The sequence below is a fragment of the Parasteatoda tepidariorum genome, chromosome 2 (genome assembly GCF_043381705.1).
Source record: "Parasteatoda tepidariorum isolate YZ-2023 chromosome 2, CAS_Ptep_4.0, whole genome shotgun sequence".
Classification (NCBI taxonomy): domain Eukaryota; kingdom Metazoa; phylum Arthropoda; class Arachnida; order Araneae; family Theridiidae; genus Parasteatoda; species Parasteatoda tepidariorum.
In genome coordinates, this window is record NC_092205.1 from 83630690 (window position 1) to 83645726 (window position 15037).

Consider the following 15037-nt stretch of genomic DNA (forward strand, 5'->3'; position numbering starts at 1 on the left):
TCACATGCCAAATCTAGCTGAGGTGGCTCAACATATAGCGCTTTTAAAAACGGAAACTGAAATAACCAGAGAGCATCAGCTGCGGCAATCTCATACTATTAAGCTAGGCAGAAGTGAGTAGTCTTTGTCGATAGATCTCTATTTTAGTATTTTGTCGAAAGCGCTTTTTTTCACGAATTTATATGTTACGAATTCATTTGACGATATTTGATTTATATCACGAAGATATTTGTTTTATTATTGTTATTAGCTATTCATTGAAAAATGAGTCTCAGTCGTGCTGTTACGCTTAAAGATTTTTTTATACTATAGCACATTTCTAATAGGTTTAACGAATTACATGTCATTTATTTGTTTCTACCTGAGTTAGTAGCGAGCGAAGCGAGCTTGGTTTGCGAAGCAAACCATATAAGATTGCGTAGCAATTTTCGGGGGTTTGCGAGCGTTAGCGAGCAGGGGGCGCAGCCTACTAGTTTTATATAATACTGTGAATTTTATATTCTTAATCTTGTATGTCATTGTAATACAATTAGAACATTATTTAAAATACAAGAAAGAAAATTTCCTCTATGTTCAATGCTTGAAAATATTTTAAAAAGAGATTTCGTGTTTTTGTAAAAAAAAAAGAAAAGAAAAATTGGATAAATATGAAATCGGAAAATCTTTCATTTCAGTTAAGACACAATCCTTTTTCACTTTAATAAAGAAATGTTTAAAAACAATTATACGAGAATTTATCTGAAATAATCCTATTCATTATGACATTAACCACTTTAAGAGGTGAAAAAAACTTGTGAAATCCAATTTAATTTATTAATATTTTAAATAAGGTCAAAGATCTTTTGTGTGATCGTTGGAAACAAGAAATAAAACAGAAAAAAAGAATCTTCATTTTTCTTCTTTAACAAAATTGAAAAATAAAGGAGTCATTGTCGCCAAGTTTCCAGACATAAAGTATTGAAATGGGTACATTGACCATGGAGATCACGGATTGTTCTTTTTTTTCTTGTTTATCTTCAATTCTTAGAAAGTTCTTGATAAAAAAAATAAAAATAAAAACTTTTTTATGTTACTGCAGTGACTGTCCTAACGTGAGAGTTTCCTGAAATTTTAATAAAAAATACATGGAGTGGAAAACTCGTGAATTTTTTTAATGAGATTCAAATAATTTTATAAATTAATGATATAAAATAGTTATAATAAATATCACTAATCATAAGTTTTTTTCAATAAATATCAATCGTAAAATAATTTTATATCATGATGATCAGCTATTTTTAAATGACTTAATAATTTGGAAATAGTTAATTTTTTCAAATTAATGCAGTCTTCAAAATAATATCTTAAAATAAGAGCTGACTTTTGTATGGAAAATATATATATTACGAATTCTCTGAAAAAGACAATGATACTTTTCATTGTATGTAATTTTATTAGAGTTTACTTTTTTGAAAAAGTATTTTTTCTTTAAGTTTAATGCAAATCAAATAAGCTAGAGAGCATACTAACTTATAAATTTCAGCGTTTAGAAATACAATGGTTTTAAATATTGTTTTAATGGTCTTAAATTCGTAAAATGTATCACAAACTAAGAATATGGTAAACATACAAAAAACAAGAATCAAAGTTTGTAAAAGTGGAGACAATATACCTGAATTTAAAAACTGGGTTGAATAATGAGCAACGTATTTTTGGTTGTTCTGCGAACAAAATGAAATTTTGACTACATTATTTTAGCATTATTAACACTAAAATATACCTTTAAATTGTTATGTTACCTGCTCAAACTAATAAGCATATTAAGAACAAAAATATAGAATAGTTTGTTAGGATCAACTGTTAACTGTTGCCTTTTAACTTTTTATGTTTTATTTTTGTTTAAATTCAACTCAGTTTGTCTCAGTTTTTCTTTTCCAACATGAGAAAAGTAACATCTCTTACAGCTTTAACATCTCTATTGACAAAAAATAAATAATTTGAAAAAGTGTAGTTACATATAATTACAACAGTTATAATTNTTGTAATTTTATTAGAGTTTATTTTTTTGAAAAAGCATTTTTTCTTTAAGTTTACTGCAAATCAAACAAGCTAGGGTGCATACTAACTTATAAATTTCAGCGTTTAGAAATACAATGGTTTTAAATATTGGTTTAATGGTTTTAAATTCGTAAAATGTATCACAGCTAAGAATATAGTAAACATACAAGAAACAAGAATAAAAGTATTCAAAAGTGGAGACTATATACCTGAATTTAAAAACTGGGTTGAATAATGAGCAAAATATTTTTGGTTATTCTGCGAACAAAATGAAATTTTGACTACATTATTTTAGCATTATTAACACTAAAATATACCTTTAAATTGTTATGTTACCTGCTCAAACTAATAAGCATATTAAGAACAAAAATATAGAATAGTTTGTTAGGATCAACTGTTAACTGTTGCCTTTTAACTTTTTATGTTTTATTTTTGTTTAAATTCAACTCAGTTTGTCTCAGTTTTTCTTTTCCAACATGAGAAAAGTAACATCTCTTACAGCTTTAACATCTCTATTGACAAAAAATAAATAATTTGAAAAAGTGTAGTTACATATAATTACAACAGTTATAATTTGCTAACCCAAACTACTGTCTTATTAGTAACCAGTTTTTGTAAAATTAACCAATCAAATATGAAATGATTAAAACGTCTCACATTGCTTTTTCATTACATGCAATGACAAATGATAAACCGTCCAAGTGAAAAGTATGATTATTTCACATTTAATTATTATGATTAAGTATTAATTGAAAGTAATTTTTAAGGGAAAAGTGAGTTGATATTTTACTTTTTTTATAAGAAGGGCATACATTTTTAATTTTCACAACACTGAATTTTTTCTAAAGTAAAAGGCTTATGCTCGATAAATGCTTATGAAGCATTCCCTACACTGATTTTTATATAAATTTAAAGGTCACTATCCAACATGTCCTGCTCTTATATTTTTCCTAATAAGAAATTGTTAATAACATTTGAATAAGTTAAAGTTAAATAGTAAAAATTCGAGAATTTCATAAAGTAAAATCTGAGTTTTATAAAAAAAATAATTGTTTAAAAGATTAATATAATAATAAGTTTTTTCTTCAGATAAGTAGTATTTTTTAAAATAAAGCATAGAATGTATTATAAATTGTTCTTGCTACGTGATTCTATGATTTCATACTTCGCAACCGTAAGTTCATTACAGTATACGAACTTTTACACCATTTTAATTAACAAAGATTTAAATAGCAAAATTAAGAATTTGATAGAAATCGGTTAAATAATTTCTGAGAAAAAAAATTGACTGCTTTGAGATGGCGAACTACGCAAAAAATAGGAGTTAGCCATACAAGATCCAAAATTTCAACCACTTTTCTACCAAAACTTTTAAGACCATATTTTTCCGACTATGACAACCACCCCCTATTTATTATTTTAAGGGACAAGAATTCAAAACGGTCTAAAAAATATATGCTTATTCAGAGAAAATGTGCACCTTTGTTTGATTTTCTGTTTTAAAATTCCGTCCTCACTAATTCATTAGCATATTGAAAGTTAGCCTAAAAAGCATATTGAAAGTAGTAAATGGCTTATTGCTTCCTGTTTTTTTTCTCATTGAAAATATATTCGCATATATTTTTCTTCAACTATTTAAAAAAATTTTATTGCAAAATAAATAATAAATAAATAAAAAAATATGATACTTAAAAACGGTAAAGCTAAATACAAAATATCTTTTCCAACTTTTTCAATTACATTTATATAAATTTAAAGAAAAAAATAATCTCAATCCGTGTAACTTTATCATACAAAACATTTCTCGTCATTAAGAAAAGCTGAATAGAAAACATTGATACAATCTATTAGAAACCATAGAAACGTTCTAAAATGGAATGTTTAAGGAATTGGTTTTGCAAAGAATAATAAATTATGCTTTCAAGGAATGCGAATCCGTTTCACGAAAATACATTCTAGCAATACTATAAAACAAAGGCTTCGGAGGATAAAAAAAGGAAATTTAATATATCCAAACCAACATCCAATAAATCGAGTCAAGATTTAATCAAGATTTTCTTCAATATTGAACAAAAACAAAGTATTTGCCTGCTTCTGTGATAGAATGTTGAGATATGCCCCGTTTCCGAAAAATTAAAGGAAATTTCCGATTCAATTAATTATAGAACCGGAAAGATAAGTGGTTATAAAAGTTTTCTGAGGAAATTAGCAATAAATCAACAATTTATCTCCGTATAATTGAATTTAAAATGTTTTCACGATTATTCCTTATGATAAAAAGAGGCTTAAGAGTCTTGTTTTAAAGAATGCTATTAGCTAAAGTTTTGTAACTTAAGTTACGATACACGATGCTGATTTTCTTTTTAATGTTAAAATAAAATTAAAGTTTAGTTCATAGCTGATACTGCACGAGCCTTTTTTATGAAGAATGAATTTTAATTGAATAAATGAGCAAATTCGAAAAAAATAGTAGGTTTGTTTATTAATTTTGATTTAATTATAATTAGTTTTTTGCAATTAACGATTTTTAACAATTTTAAATGAATACGTAAGATGTATTATAAAGGATTAAATCATGCTTTTCTACTACAAGGAGTTTTGTAACTCAAGTTACGATACACGAAGCTGATTTTCTTTTTAATGTTAAAATAAAATTAAAGTTTAGTTAAATCATGCTTTTCTACTTCAAGGAGTTTTGTAACTTAAATTACGATACACGAAGCTGATTTTCTTTTTAATGTTAAAATAAAATTAAAGTTTAGTTCGTAGCTAATACTGTACGAGCCTTTTTTATGAAGAATGAATTTTAATTGAATAAATGAGTAAATTCGAAAAAAATAGTAGGTTTGCTTATTAATTTTGATTTAATTATATAATTAGTTTCTTGCAACTAACGATTTTTACAATTTTAAATGAATACGTAAAATGTATTATAAAGGATTAAATCATGCTTTTCTACTTCAAGAAAAATGCTAAGTGATTACTTATATGAGATTTTAATTTCCAATGCACATCTGGTGAATGACCTTTCGTCAATACATGCATCTGAAGGGCTGTGGACAGCCTAAACGAAAGGCTAAGAACCCACACGGATACAATACACACGTGTTTTCATTTCATAGATACAATTTGTAAAGGGCCGTTGTGGTGTAGGGGATAAAGTGTGAGCCTTCCAATGAGGGGAACCGGGTTCGAATCCCATCAATGGCTGGTCGATGTGAATTCTACATCCGGCTTGCACCGACCACAGCTGACGAAAAATATTCTCAGTGGTAAGGGTTACAAGAGTTGGTAGCTTTGTAATTTTAAGCCCAATCCGGAAGACAAGAAACTCCTGGAACACGCATTAGGAAAATTTAAGTTCTTAAACTCTAACAGCGAGAGAAACGCCTCTCAATGTCACACAAATGCGGGTTAGTTCCCACAAAAAATCCTCCACGAATGCAAATTTCTCCCAATACTTGGACTAGGAGTTCCCTTGTCTTCTGGATTGCCTTCTAAATTACAAGGCTATGGAGCAGTAGTCGTAACATTGGTAGTCGTTCGTAAACTCAAATATTGGGTAGGCTGTTCAACGACGATTATAAAATAAAATATAATTTATAAAATACTATTAACAATATGTAAATTCTCTTATTCTTTATTCACTTACTGGAATCTTCTTTAGGTTTTGGTGCAGCTAATACTGTTTCCAGACAAAGTTCAAAAGCTTCAGCAGTCTGAATATCAGAGTAGGGCGTTTTTTCTAAAGTTGTCAGTTCTTGAATAACTTGAAAAAGAAGGTCAGGATCTCCAGACTGCACACATAAAAAATAAATATACATTAATGAAATGATTTAAATAAAAAAGGAATAGTTTAAGTAATAGTTTTTCCCTTAAAGGATCTGTTGATTTCGCATTTAAAAGGTTTGATTGTTTATTTAAATATAATTGAAATATGCTAATTTTTGTGGCTTTGGATCTTTGAAAAAGAATTTGCTAATTACAATCACCAATTACCATCTAACTATAATCAGGTGACCCTTTCACGCAAATGGGACATCGATGTCTCTTTTATATATATTTTTCTGACGCTCTAAGTAGAAGCAAAATTATATTTTGTTGCTTTTTAATTATAAAAAATCAGTTTAAAAGTTAATGAAAAAATCTTTAAAACTATCAGAATTATCTTTGTACTAAAATATAAAATTCAAAGAAAGTAGTTTGAAATCTCTTTTTTATTCATATTCAAAAACTTATCAATAATATATTTTGTAAATTAAAGAACATTTAATAATGAATACCTGTTTCTTTTAGAATTAAATATCTGCAATTTAGTTCAAATTTTAAAAGTAATTTTTAGGAAGTGAGCAGTGTTTGGAAGATCTTACCTTTAACGCAGAAAAAAACCGGTATTTCAAAGCCATAAATTATAAAATGGTAAGCATATTATTTTTTAAAAATTATTTTGACCTAAATTAATACAAAATAATGCAAAAGTATGGTATGAATAATATATTTAATAAAAATTCTACATCAAAGAGTTAATCAGTTGTCAGTCACCAATAGCAATGCATTATACCAACATTTTTAAAACTAGGTTTTTTAACTTGACGTGATTTATATTTTATAAGGTATTACTCCGAGTGTATATTTCATACAGAGGTAATTTTTTCCAAAACTTAAAATTCTTCGGTGAACTTTATATGGACACAGCTGAAAATGTGTATTTAAGAAAACTGAAAGAAAGAAACTTAGAAAATAACACGGCTACAAAATCCGAGTTTGAAAATGGACACATGAATGGACACAGCAGAAAACGCGCTTTTTCAATGTAACAACTAAAAGCGAAATTACGTAAATACTTTTTTTTGCTTTAAAAAATAAAATAAAATAAACAAAACTAAGCATAATCATTACGGGTCAAAGTCTCAGATTTCGGATTGTGGTGAATAGGCATATTACATACGTGACTTTTAGACTTTCAGAAAACTAAAAGACAAAGTAATTTTACAAAATCTAAATTCGTACAATGCCATTTTAATAACAACAATTATAAATTACAGGACCCTGGAAAATCTTTTGAAAAGAACTATTGACTTTTCAAAACAGACTCATTTAAAATAATGTACGAAATGGTTGACGACATCACTTTACGAATTTATTTATAAAGTGATGTTGATGCTTCAAAGCTGATTTATTTATAAATTGAAGTTACTTATAAAGTGGTGGGACTAATAAAATCACGACATTAACATTAACCTTTAAGCAAAACGTGAAGGTTGTCGGATGATTGTTTAAACAAAAAGATACTTAGATGTACAGTCCGCAAAAAAAAGATATAACCCTGAATAGAATCACCCCAGAGGTTTAATTTGTTATGGGAAAATGGGGGACTTTGTGACCCACCAGATTTAACGTGCACCAGTCACCATTTACTACAGGGAGTCTTCGGTCAGCTGGATTCGAATTCCCGTTTTACGAACAGGTGTCCAGCACCCTACCAGCCAGATTATCTCGGCCCTATGAAAACTTTTAATCAGGTTATTTTTAATTACATCATATCAAATTTTAAGCCAATTTAACAGAGAAATAATTTTTATAAGATTTGTGCAGGGTGTTTTTTAAATTCAAATATTAAATTCAAAAATAAACGTTGGAGCTTAAACAGGTAATTTCTGTAATTTCTCACTTAAAAATAAACACTAAACGAAAATTTTGACTTATAAATAGCATAGAGACAACAGAACTCGATCTTTAACTGTAATATGAAATCCAGTATTAATAAAAAGTCATTTTTTATGGAATTAACAAGACCGCTAGGTTTGGAAAAGTTTGCAAATCCTAAATGAATAAAAAAACTTGTTTATATTAAATCGTCTTACTCTCAAATAAATAAGGAATATTATAAGGATAAAAATAATGTGAAAAAAATATACTGCAGCTTCTGACATAAAGCTTTAGTAAAAATTTAAAGTACTAAAAAACTTAATTTTTGTAAGATTAATAATCTGAAATTTAATTTATCATTGTTGTCGCTTAAAAGGTTTCTTGCGTAACAAAATTAATAGATTTTGTTAGTAAAAAAAAAAAGAAAGTTATGAAAGTAGGGTAAAAATTAATTTCTTTTCCCTCAACTTTTTCAATCTTTTTTTCTTACTTTAAAGATAAAGCATGTATCATAAAAGCATTCCTCAAAAGCCTAATATCTCTCTTAATCTTAATTTAGCACTAGTATCTAATTATAACATATAACCGTATATTAATTAATATTGATATAACATTGGCTTTTGATACCGTCTGTGCTAACACATAATTGAATGTTAAAAACAATGATAAATTTATAAAAAGACTTCTTACAATGTTCCTAAAATATGAATTAGAGTAAGATCATTTGCAAAAATTGAAAATGAAACTTAAGAAAAATAAATTTGATAAAATTCATTAACCCAATTTAGACCCATAGAGATTTTACAAGAAGTGGTATTATTTACTTTGAAGTATGCTTAGATTTAAATCTTTAAGATTAAAAAAAAAATCATACATTGAAATTAATACGTAATTGAAAAATAATAAAATCGTGCGTACATGCACCTTTGGGTAAACCAATGGACAAATAATTTAGTTGAGCATTAGTTTCTTGTGACATTTATTTTATTTTTATCTTATTTACAAAACTTGCAACTTCAATTCATCATAAGAATATATGATTAATCTCAAATAGAGTAATTATACATTTTCAAAAAATTGAGTTTCGTCAATAATCGTTTCAAGTTGAAAAAATTTAGTTAAGTTAAAAAATTTCTCATAAGAAAGTGCCTACACAAATTGAATTATTTACATTTTATAGATATCTTTGAGACTCTTGACAATTGCAGATAAATGTAATTAGTTAAAAATTTAAGTCACAGCGTTAATAAAAATTTATTTATTAAAATAGTGCGTTTATTCACCCTTAACCGTAAATGGGTTAATTTGATAACTAAAAAAGAAAAAAAAACTATTTTATTCATAATTAGGTTCTTCAGTAAAAATAGATAAAAAAATGATAAAAAAAAGAATAGAAATAAATCTAATGAGATTCTTCGTTAATTTGGTATTCTAAACAAAATAAAGTCACTTAGTTTCATATTCAATGCTAAGTGATCAAAAGTTTTAATAAATAAATTTAAAGAAAAAAGTAGAAAAAGCTTCATTTTTAAAAGCAATTTTTTTATTGGCTATTTTCAGTTAAATAAGTTGTTTTCGAAACCAAACAATAAAGAATAATATAATAACAATGTTTTGTATTTTCATTAGATTTATTAGAAAATCATACTCAAACTGAAAAAATAAAGGAATCTGTCAGTTTATTTTTGTTTTTCTAGATTTTTCAAAATCAAATTACTCAAGGCGTCGATTTTAAAAACATGTTTGTAATTTAATTTATTTTTATAACTGTAATCTATCGTTGGAGAAAGAAAGAATAAAAAAAAATTCTTAACAGAAGTGGACTTTAATTGAAATGCAGGGTGGATTTAAACATTTGTTTTATCAATGCATCGAAAAGAATAATTAGCTCAGAAATGTGATAGTTTTTTTAATTCGTTTCTATTAAAAATATATTTGTTATAAATATTTATAAAAATATTAAAATTTTTCTACGAGGTTTGATTTAGCTTAAAGAAGTAGTAATTATGAGACTAATTGTCGATGTCATTTATATCATGAAATACTGTAATATAAGAAAAGCACAATCATTTTAAAAACACTTTAGTGTACTATTTTTTTATAAAATTAATTTAAATAAATCCTTGCATCTTTCATTTTTTATAACATAATGCTTTATGATATATTTTAAACAGTGGATACAATTAACGTTAAAAAAAGGAATATAAAATTAGTGAATTACTATTGTCAAGGAAGAATAATTTATTTTATTCTTTGCAATTTGTACAAACTAAATTAAAGAAAAGAATTTTGATATTTTATTTGTTAAAAGCATTTATGTAAAATAAAATATGGTGTTTAAACATGTAAAAATCTTTATTTAATTATAAAAATATAAATTAATGTTCAACAACACTTTAACAATGCAATTGAAGTTAAAAGGAAGCAATTATAGTCGAGAAGGAATGATATATTTAACTCGTCGTAATTTTTTATGCACCAAATAACAGGAAATAGTTTTTATATCTTATTTGTTTTTGAGCGTATTTATGTAAATTTTAAAATTTATTGTGCTTGAAAATGAATTAAATCAATATTTATTATATGAATTAATAAATAAACAATATTTAACAATACTTTAATTTTGAAATTATTGTTCAAAGGGAAGTTTGTTCAGAGGAAGTATTGAATTACTATAGTCAAGAATGAATAATTTTATTTTTTATTTCTTTGAAATTGTATGAACTAAGTTAAATATTTTTTTCCTTTGTTTTTTTTTATCGCATTTATGTAAATTACGAAAAATAGTGTGTTTGAATGCATAAAATATTTAAATAAATAATGCTTCATAAAATTAAAAGCATGTTCAGTTAAAAATTTTAGAAAAAAAGCCATTGAAATCAAGGAAAATCATATTAAAAACTATTATAATTATTATTTATATCTGATCAGTTATAGTTGATAGTTAATAATCTAAAATAATTCTAAATAAAAAAATGCTGGTAAAATGTGTTTATGGTAACAATTTAAATACAAATAAAAATTGTTTAAGATGATAAATTACAGCTAAATAAAATGTATATGCAATGATCACGAAATAAAAATAAATAAATATGTAACTTGATTTTTCATTGATTTACGCATTAAACGATTTTGATACTTTTTTTTATACGTTTGTTATTGTTCTTTCGAATGCTACATGCCAATACCAGCCAGGCATCTGGGTGAAAGCAAGTTCTCAGTGTCTCTTGTTTTTCAGTGGCGCCATCTATGGCCAAGAATAAGAATTCAAGCTCACTCACGTCACAGCCCGTCTAAGCCGGGCCCATTCATACATCCATTCACTCATCCGCAGATCAAAATTTTAAGACGACGCAGAGAACGATGAACTCCCAGATGTATGATTTGTTATGGAAAAATGGAGAAATTTGTGATTCGACAGATTTAACGTGCATTTACTACCCGGACAGTCTTCAGCTGGCAGGGATCGAACTCACGACCCCTTGAACATGGGCCTAATGCCCTACCAACCAGACTATTTTGTCTTTTATACATTTTATCCACGCAAACAATTATTCAACCAAGCTGTTGTTATAAGTCTAAAGACGGTATTTTTTTAATATTTAATGAATAAAGACACCATTTGGAAAAATATGTTATAAATCAATGATGCCATAATTGTGTTACTGGTTTGTTGTTTAAAAACCCCATTAAAAATACATTAATTTGGGTGTTTTAGGTACAAATGCGCAATAAATATATATAAAAAAATATTTTGAAATAAAAATATTTTCAGAAAAAAATTCATAGGGCACAAGAGGAAAAAATATGCAGCCAAAGTAAATATTAAAAAAATCAAAAGTTAACTTCTTGGATATGAGAAACGAGATTGAATAGGATATCCAAGTTTTCAGAAAACTTTTTTTCGCAACTCAGGTAAGCCTGTTAGTGCTGAATTCATATTTTCCAGTGCAATAGATAAGAAATCTTGGCTATCTTTAGCTTCACTGATATTGTATTCATGCACGAGCAGTGTTACATATTTAGTTTTGTTTGTTCTGTAAAACTTTTTTTCAATACCCCAAAGCTTGATTTCGTCCACTAAAAACTTTTATTATTTATTACCAAGATTCTATTTGATTTATTTATTACATTCATTAACGGTAATTAACTTTCCGTTTTAACGCAACAAGACTAACAAAAAAGAAAAAAAATAAAGCATATAAATACGAAGAAATATGGAAAAAAAAATATAGATTTTTAAAAAAAAGAAATGACGAAAAACTAATAATAAATTGAAACCTCGCGTTACGGACACTCCAAGAAAATGGACACATCTCATTACCTGCATGTATTTATATGTCCCCATTAATCTTCTATAAATAAAGTATTATGTACCGTAAAGCGGACACTCCCGTAACCAGACAGGAACAGTCCTTTATGCCCTAAAACGTTTTTTTTATCCTTTCAAACCAAACACCATTTTTTTTAAATTTGAAAAAAAAATATTTAAGTTTTAAACTCTTAGAAAACAATACAATGTTAACCGTTTGCCTTATCCACCATTAAAAATAATGTTAAGCTATTTCACTGCCAAAGAATCAATCATTCTCCTGTCACCTTATTTTATCTTTGCAAAGAAAGGAGAGAATATGATACTGCTCAAGTGAAATACTTCACACGGTGGCATCTTTTGACCTTTACATCCGGACTGTACTGGTTATGAGATCCTACAAGCTGAAATAATGCCTTACATGCTCTCAATTTCTCTTCCCTACTTAAAATTCGTTTCTACTTCGAATAAATTTCGAGACCGTATTTAACACAAATCTGGGTAAAAAAAAAAAAAGAACTGACATCTAGTCATTGACATTTAACTAAAGATTAATGTAAATATAATAACTCAGCGTCATGCCTTACATTGCATTGCTGCTTTATTTTTTCTGTGCATCGTAGGAGGTTTACCTTCAATGAGATATTATCACGTTTCCTATCAAGTGATTGTGGTGCAAACCTACTAATTAAACAGAGCAAATGACATAGAACTAAAACTTTTATTCGGTATCATGTGACTAACTTGAATGTCTGTGTAAAAATCAGAAAAACACATTCATTTCTCTGTATCTACATCTAAAATTATGTATCAAAATTATCAAACTTTTTCATATACTCTTTCTATAGTAAAAAAAAATATTTTTTGAAGTTTTAATAAATATCATTGTGAATAGTTATTATAGATTGTTTAAATATTTCTATATCATTGTAATTATTCTGAAAGCAATTTACGGCGTTAAACTTCGTTATTTGTTATTAGTCGTTATTACGTTACCTTCGTTATTACTTTTCACGTAAGCAGACATTCTTTCGTTCCAAACAGTGTCCGTTTAACCGATGTTTTGTATTTAAAAAAAATTAACATTAAAAAGCTGGAAAATAAAATAAGGAAAAGATATAATCTCGTCATCATCTTACACGAATATATCCGCAAAAAATGCTCCCTAATATTGTATATAGCTATAGCAAAATATATCAATACAATAGTGTGAGGAGCATCAACAAATTAAAACAAGCATTAAACATTTTCAGTAAAAATTCAAAATAAAACCTATCAAGCAAAAAATAAAATTAAAATTCAAGATACGGAATAAATAATAAATTTGCCAGGTACAAAAAAATGAAAGAATTAAAGGGTAGAGGTATTATTTTATGACGCGTTATTATTGAAGTACAAAAGAGTGTTTGATTTGTTAATTACCTTGGGTTGACCCAAAACTAGATATGTGCTAAGTAATATTATACTGGATAATTCAAAATCTATAATTAAAAAAAAGGGTAGAATTTTAATTATAAAATTTTAATAGTGATGATTTCAGAGAAATTATTAACATTTATTAAAAAAAACATTATTATTATTAAATATTAGAATATTTTTAGACACGGATTCGCCCGAATTGGATTTGCACTTTTGTTAACAAAGAAAATTTTAATACATTTATTAAAAATTATAACAGTAAATTAAATCAATGATTTTATATGGAGCTCAATTACATGAGTTTGATATCCATTGTTATAATCAAATTTTGGAAGAGTTAAAAAAAATAATAATAAGAGTTTAAAAAAAACTTATTATTATTTTTTTTAACTTTCTTCGTTAATTTCTCTTTTTTTTCAATTATTTATTGTGTGTGTATATATGTATGTTAAAACATAAATACATATAACATCATTTAATTTTCAGGTAAGAACTTAAGTAAGCTGACTCTGAATTTAGCCATCAGATGGCGCTGTCAAGAGTTTCATCGAGTATGTTATAAACACTTAACTATAATTCGAAAACAAAAAAATTTAGGTGCATGGCGTATTAGAGAACAACTTGTGTAAAATGTGATATTATTTTGGTTGTTTCATATTTGGTTACAAAAACTTAATATTTCACTAGTATTTTAGACCTTTGAAATGTCTTTAACGTTACAATTTTTTTCGTATTTTATTTCTTAATTTTATGACAAAAACAAACTAATAACACTTATTAGTTTGTAATAATTTCATAGTGTTTAATAAAAATAACTCTAAACGAAAAGAACATTGCGAAGATCTTATATAGGTTCATTCTAACATATAAAAACAAAACACATATTTCGGTTATTGATTTTGAAACATGATTTTGAAGCACCCGGTAAAACCTTAATTCCTAGGACAGAGAAAAAAAATTGAGAAAATACTGTGCAGTACTCAATATTAAAAAAAATTCATACAATTAAGAATTATGTCATTAATAATCGGGTATTGAGCTTTAAAAATAATTTAAGGATTATATCGAATGAGTTCAATTATTCGAACTTCTTGGTTTAACTATTTGATTATTCGACAGATGGTACGGCAGTTATTTACGTTCCGAGACGTCACCTTGTGGAAAACTATACCTAAAATCTGTTCATGTTTCCTACGTTCTATTATAAATCTTCCTATGCATTTATTTACTAAATATAGAATAGTCTAAAACGTTGTTGTTGACTTTTTACATGCATGTAATACTATTCAAGGCTGAGAACAGCCTGAATTAGTACGCTAGGTAGTGCAGTGAATAATTTCCATGTGCTTGACCACTGCTACAATGTCAATTTCTTTTTTCTTTTAAATAAAAGTGGTTGTGACATTTATTTGATGCACGAGAAAGGGGCAGTCTACAAATGACGTCACGCTTAGAAGGGAAGGAAGTGGTGATGATAGTGTGCCAGTCTAGGACTAGGTAGTCTATAGGTTGAAAGAAGAGGTAATAAAGAGTGCAAAAATAATACCTATTTCAGTCGAAATAAAAATAATTGAAATTTGCTGAATACTTTAATTTTGTTCTTTTATATATATATATATA

General features: G+C 26.8%; 1 protein-coding gene across 3 annotated transcripts in view; it reads right to left on the reverse strand.

The window, feature by feature from the left end:
- The window catches only part of LOC107453385 (calcitonin gene-related peptide type 1 receptor), a 397139-nt gene that overhangs the window by 57283 nt on the left and 324819 nt on the right, over positions 1-15037 (reverse strand). For all 3 annotated transcript variants that reach the window (XM_071177835.1, XM_071177833.1, XM_071177834.1), the window contains one exon: positions 5690-5834. In XM_071177835.1, coding sequence (XP_071033936.1) covers positions 5690-5834 — 145 coding nt within the window. The remainder of the gene's footprint in view (positions 1-5689; positions 5835-15037) is intronic.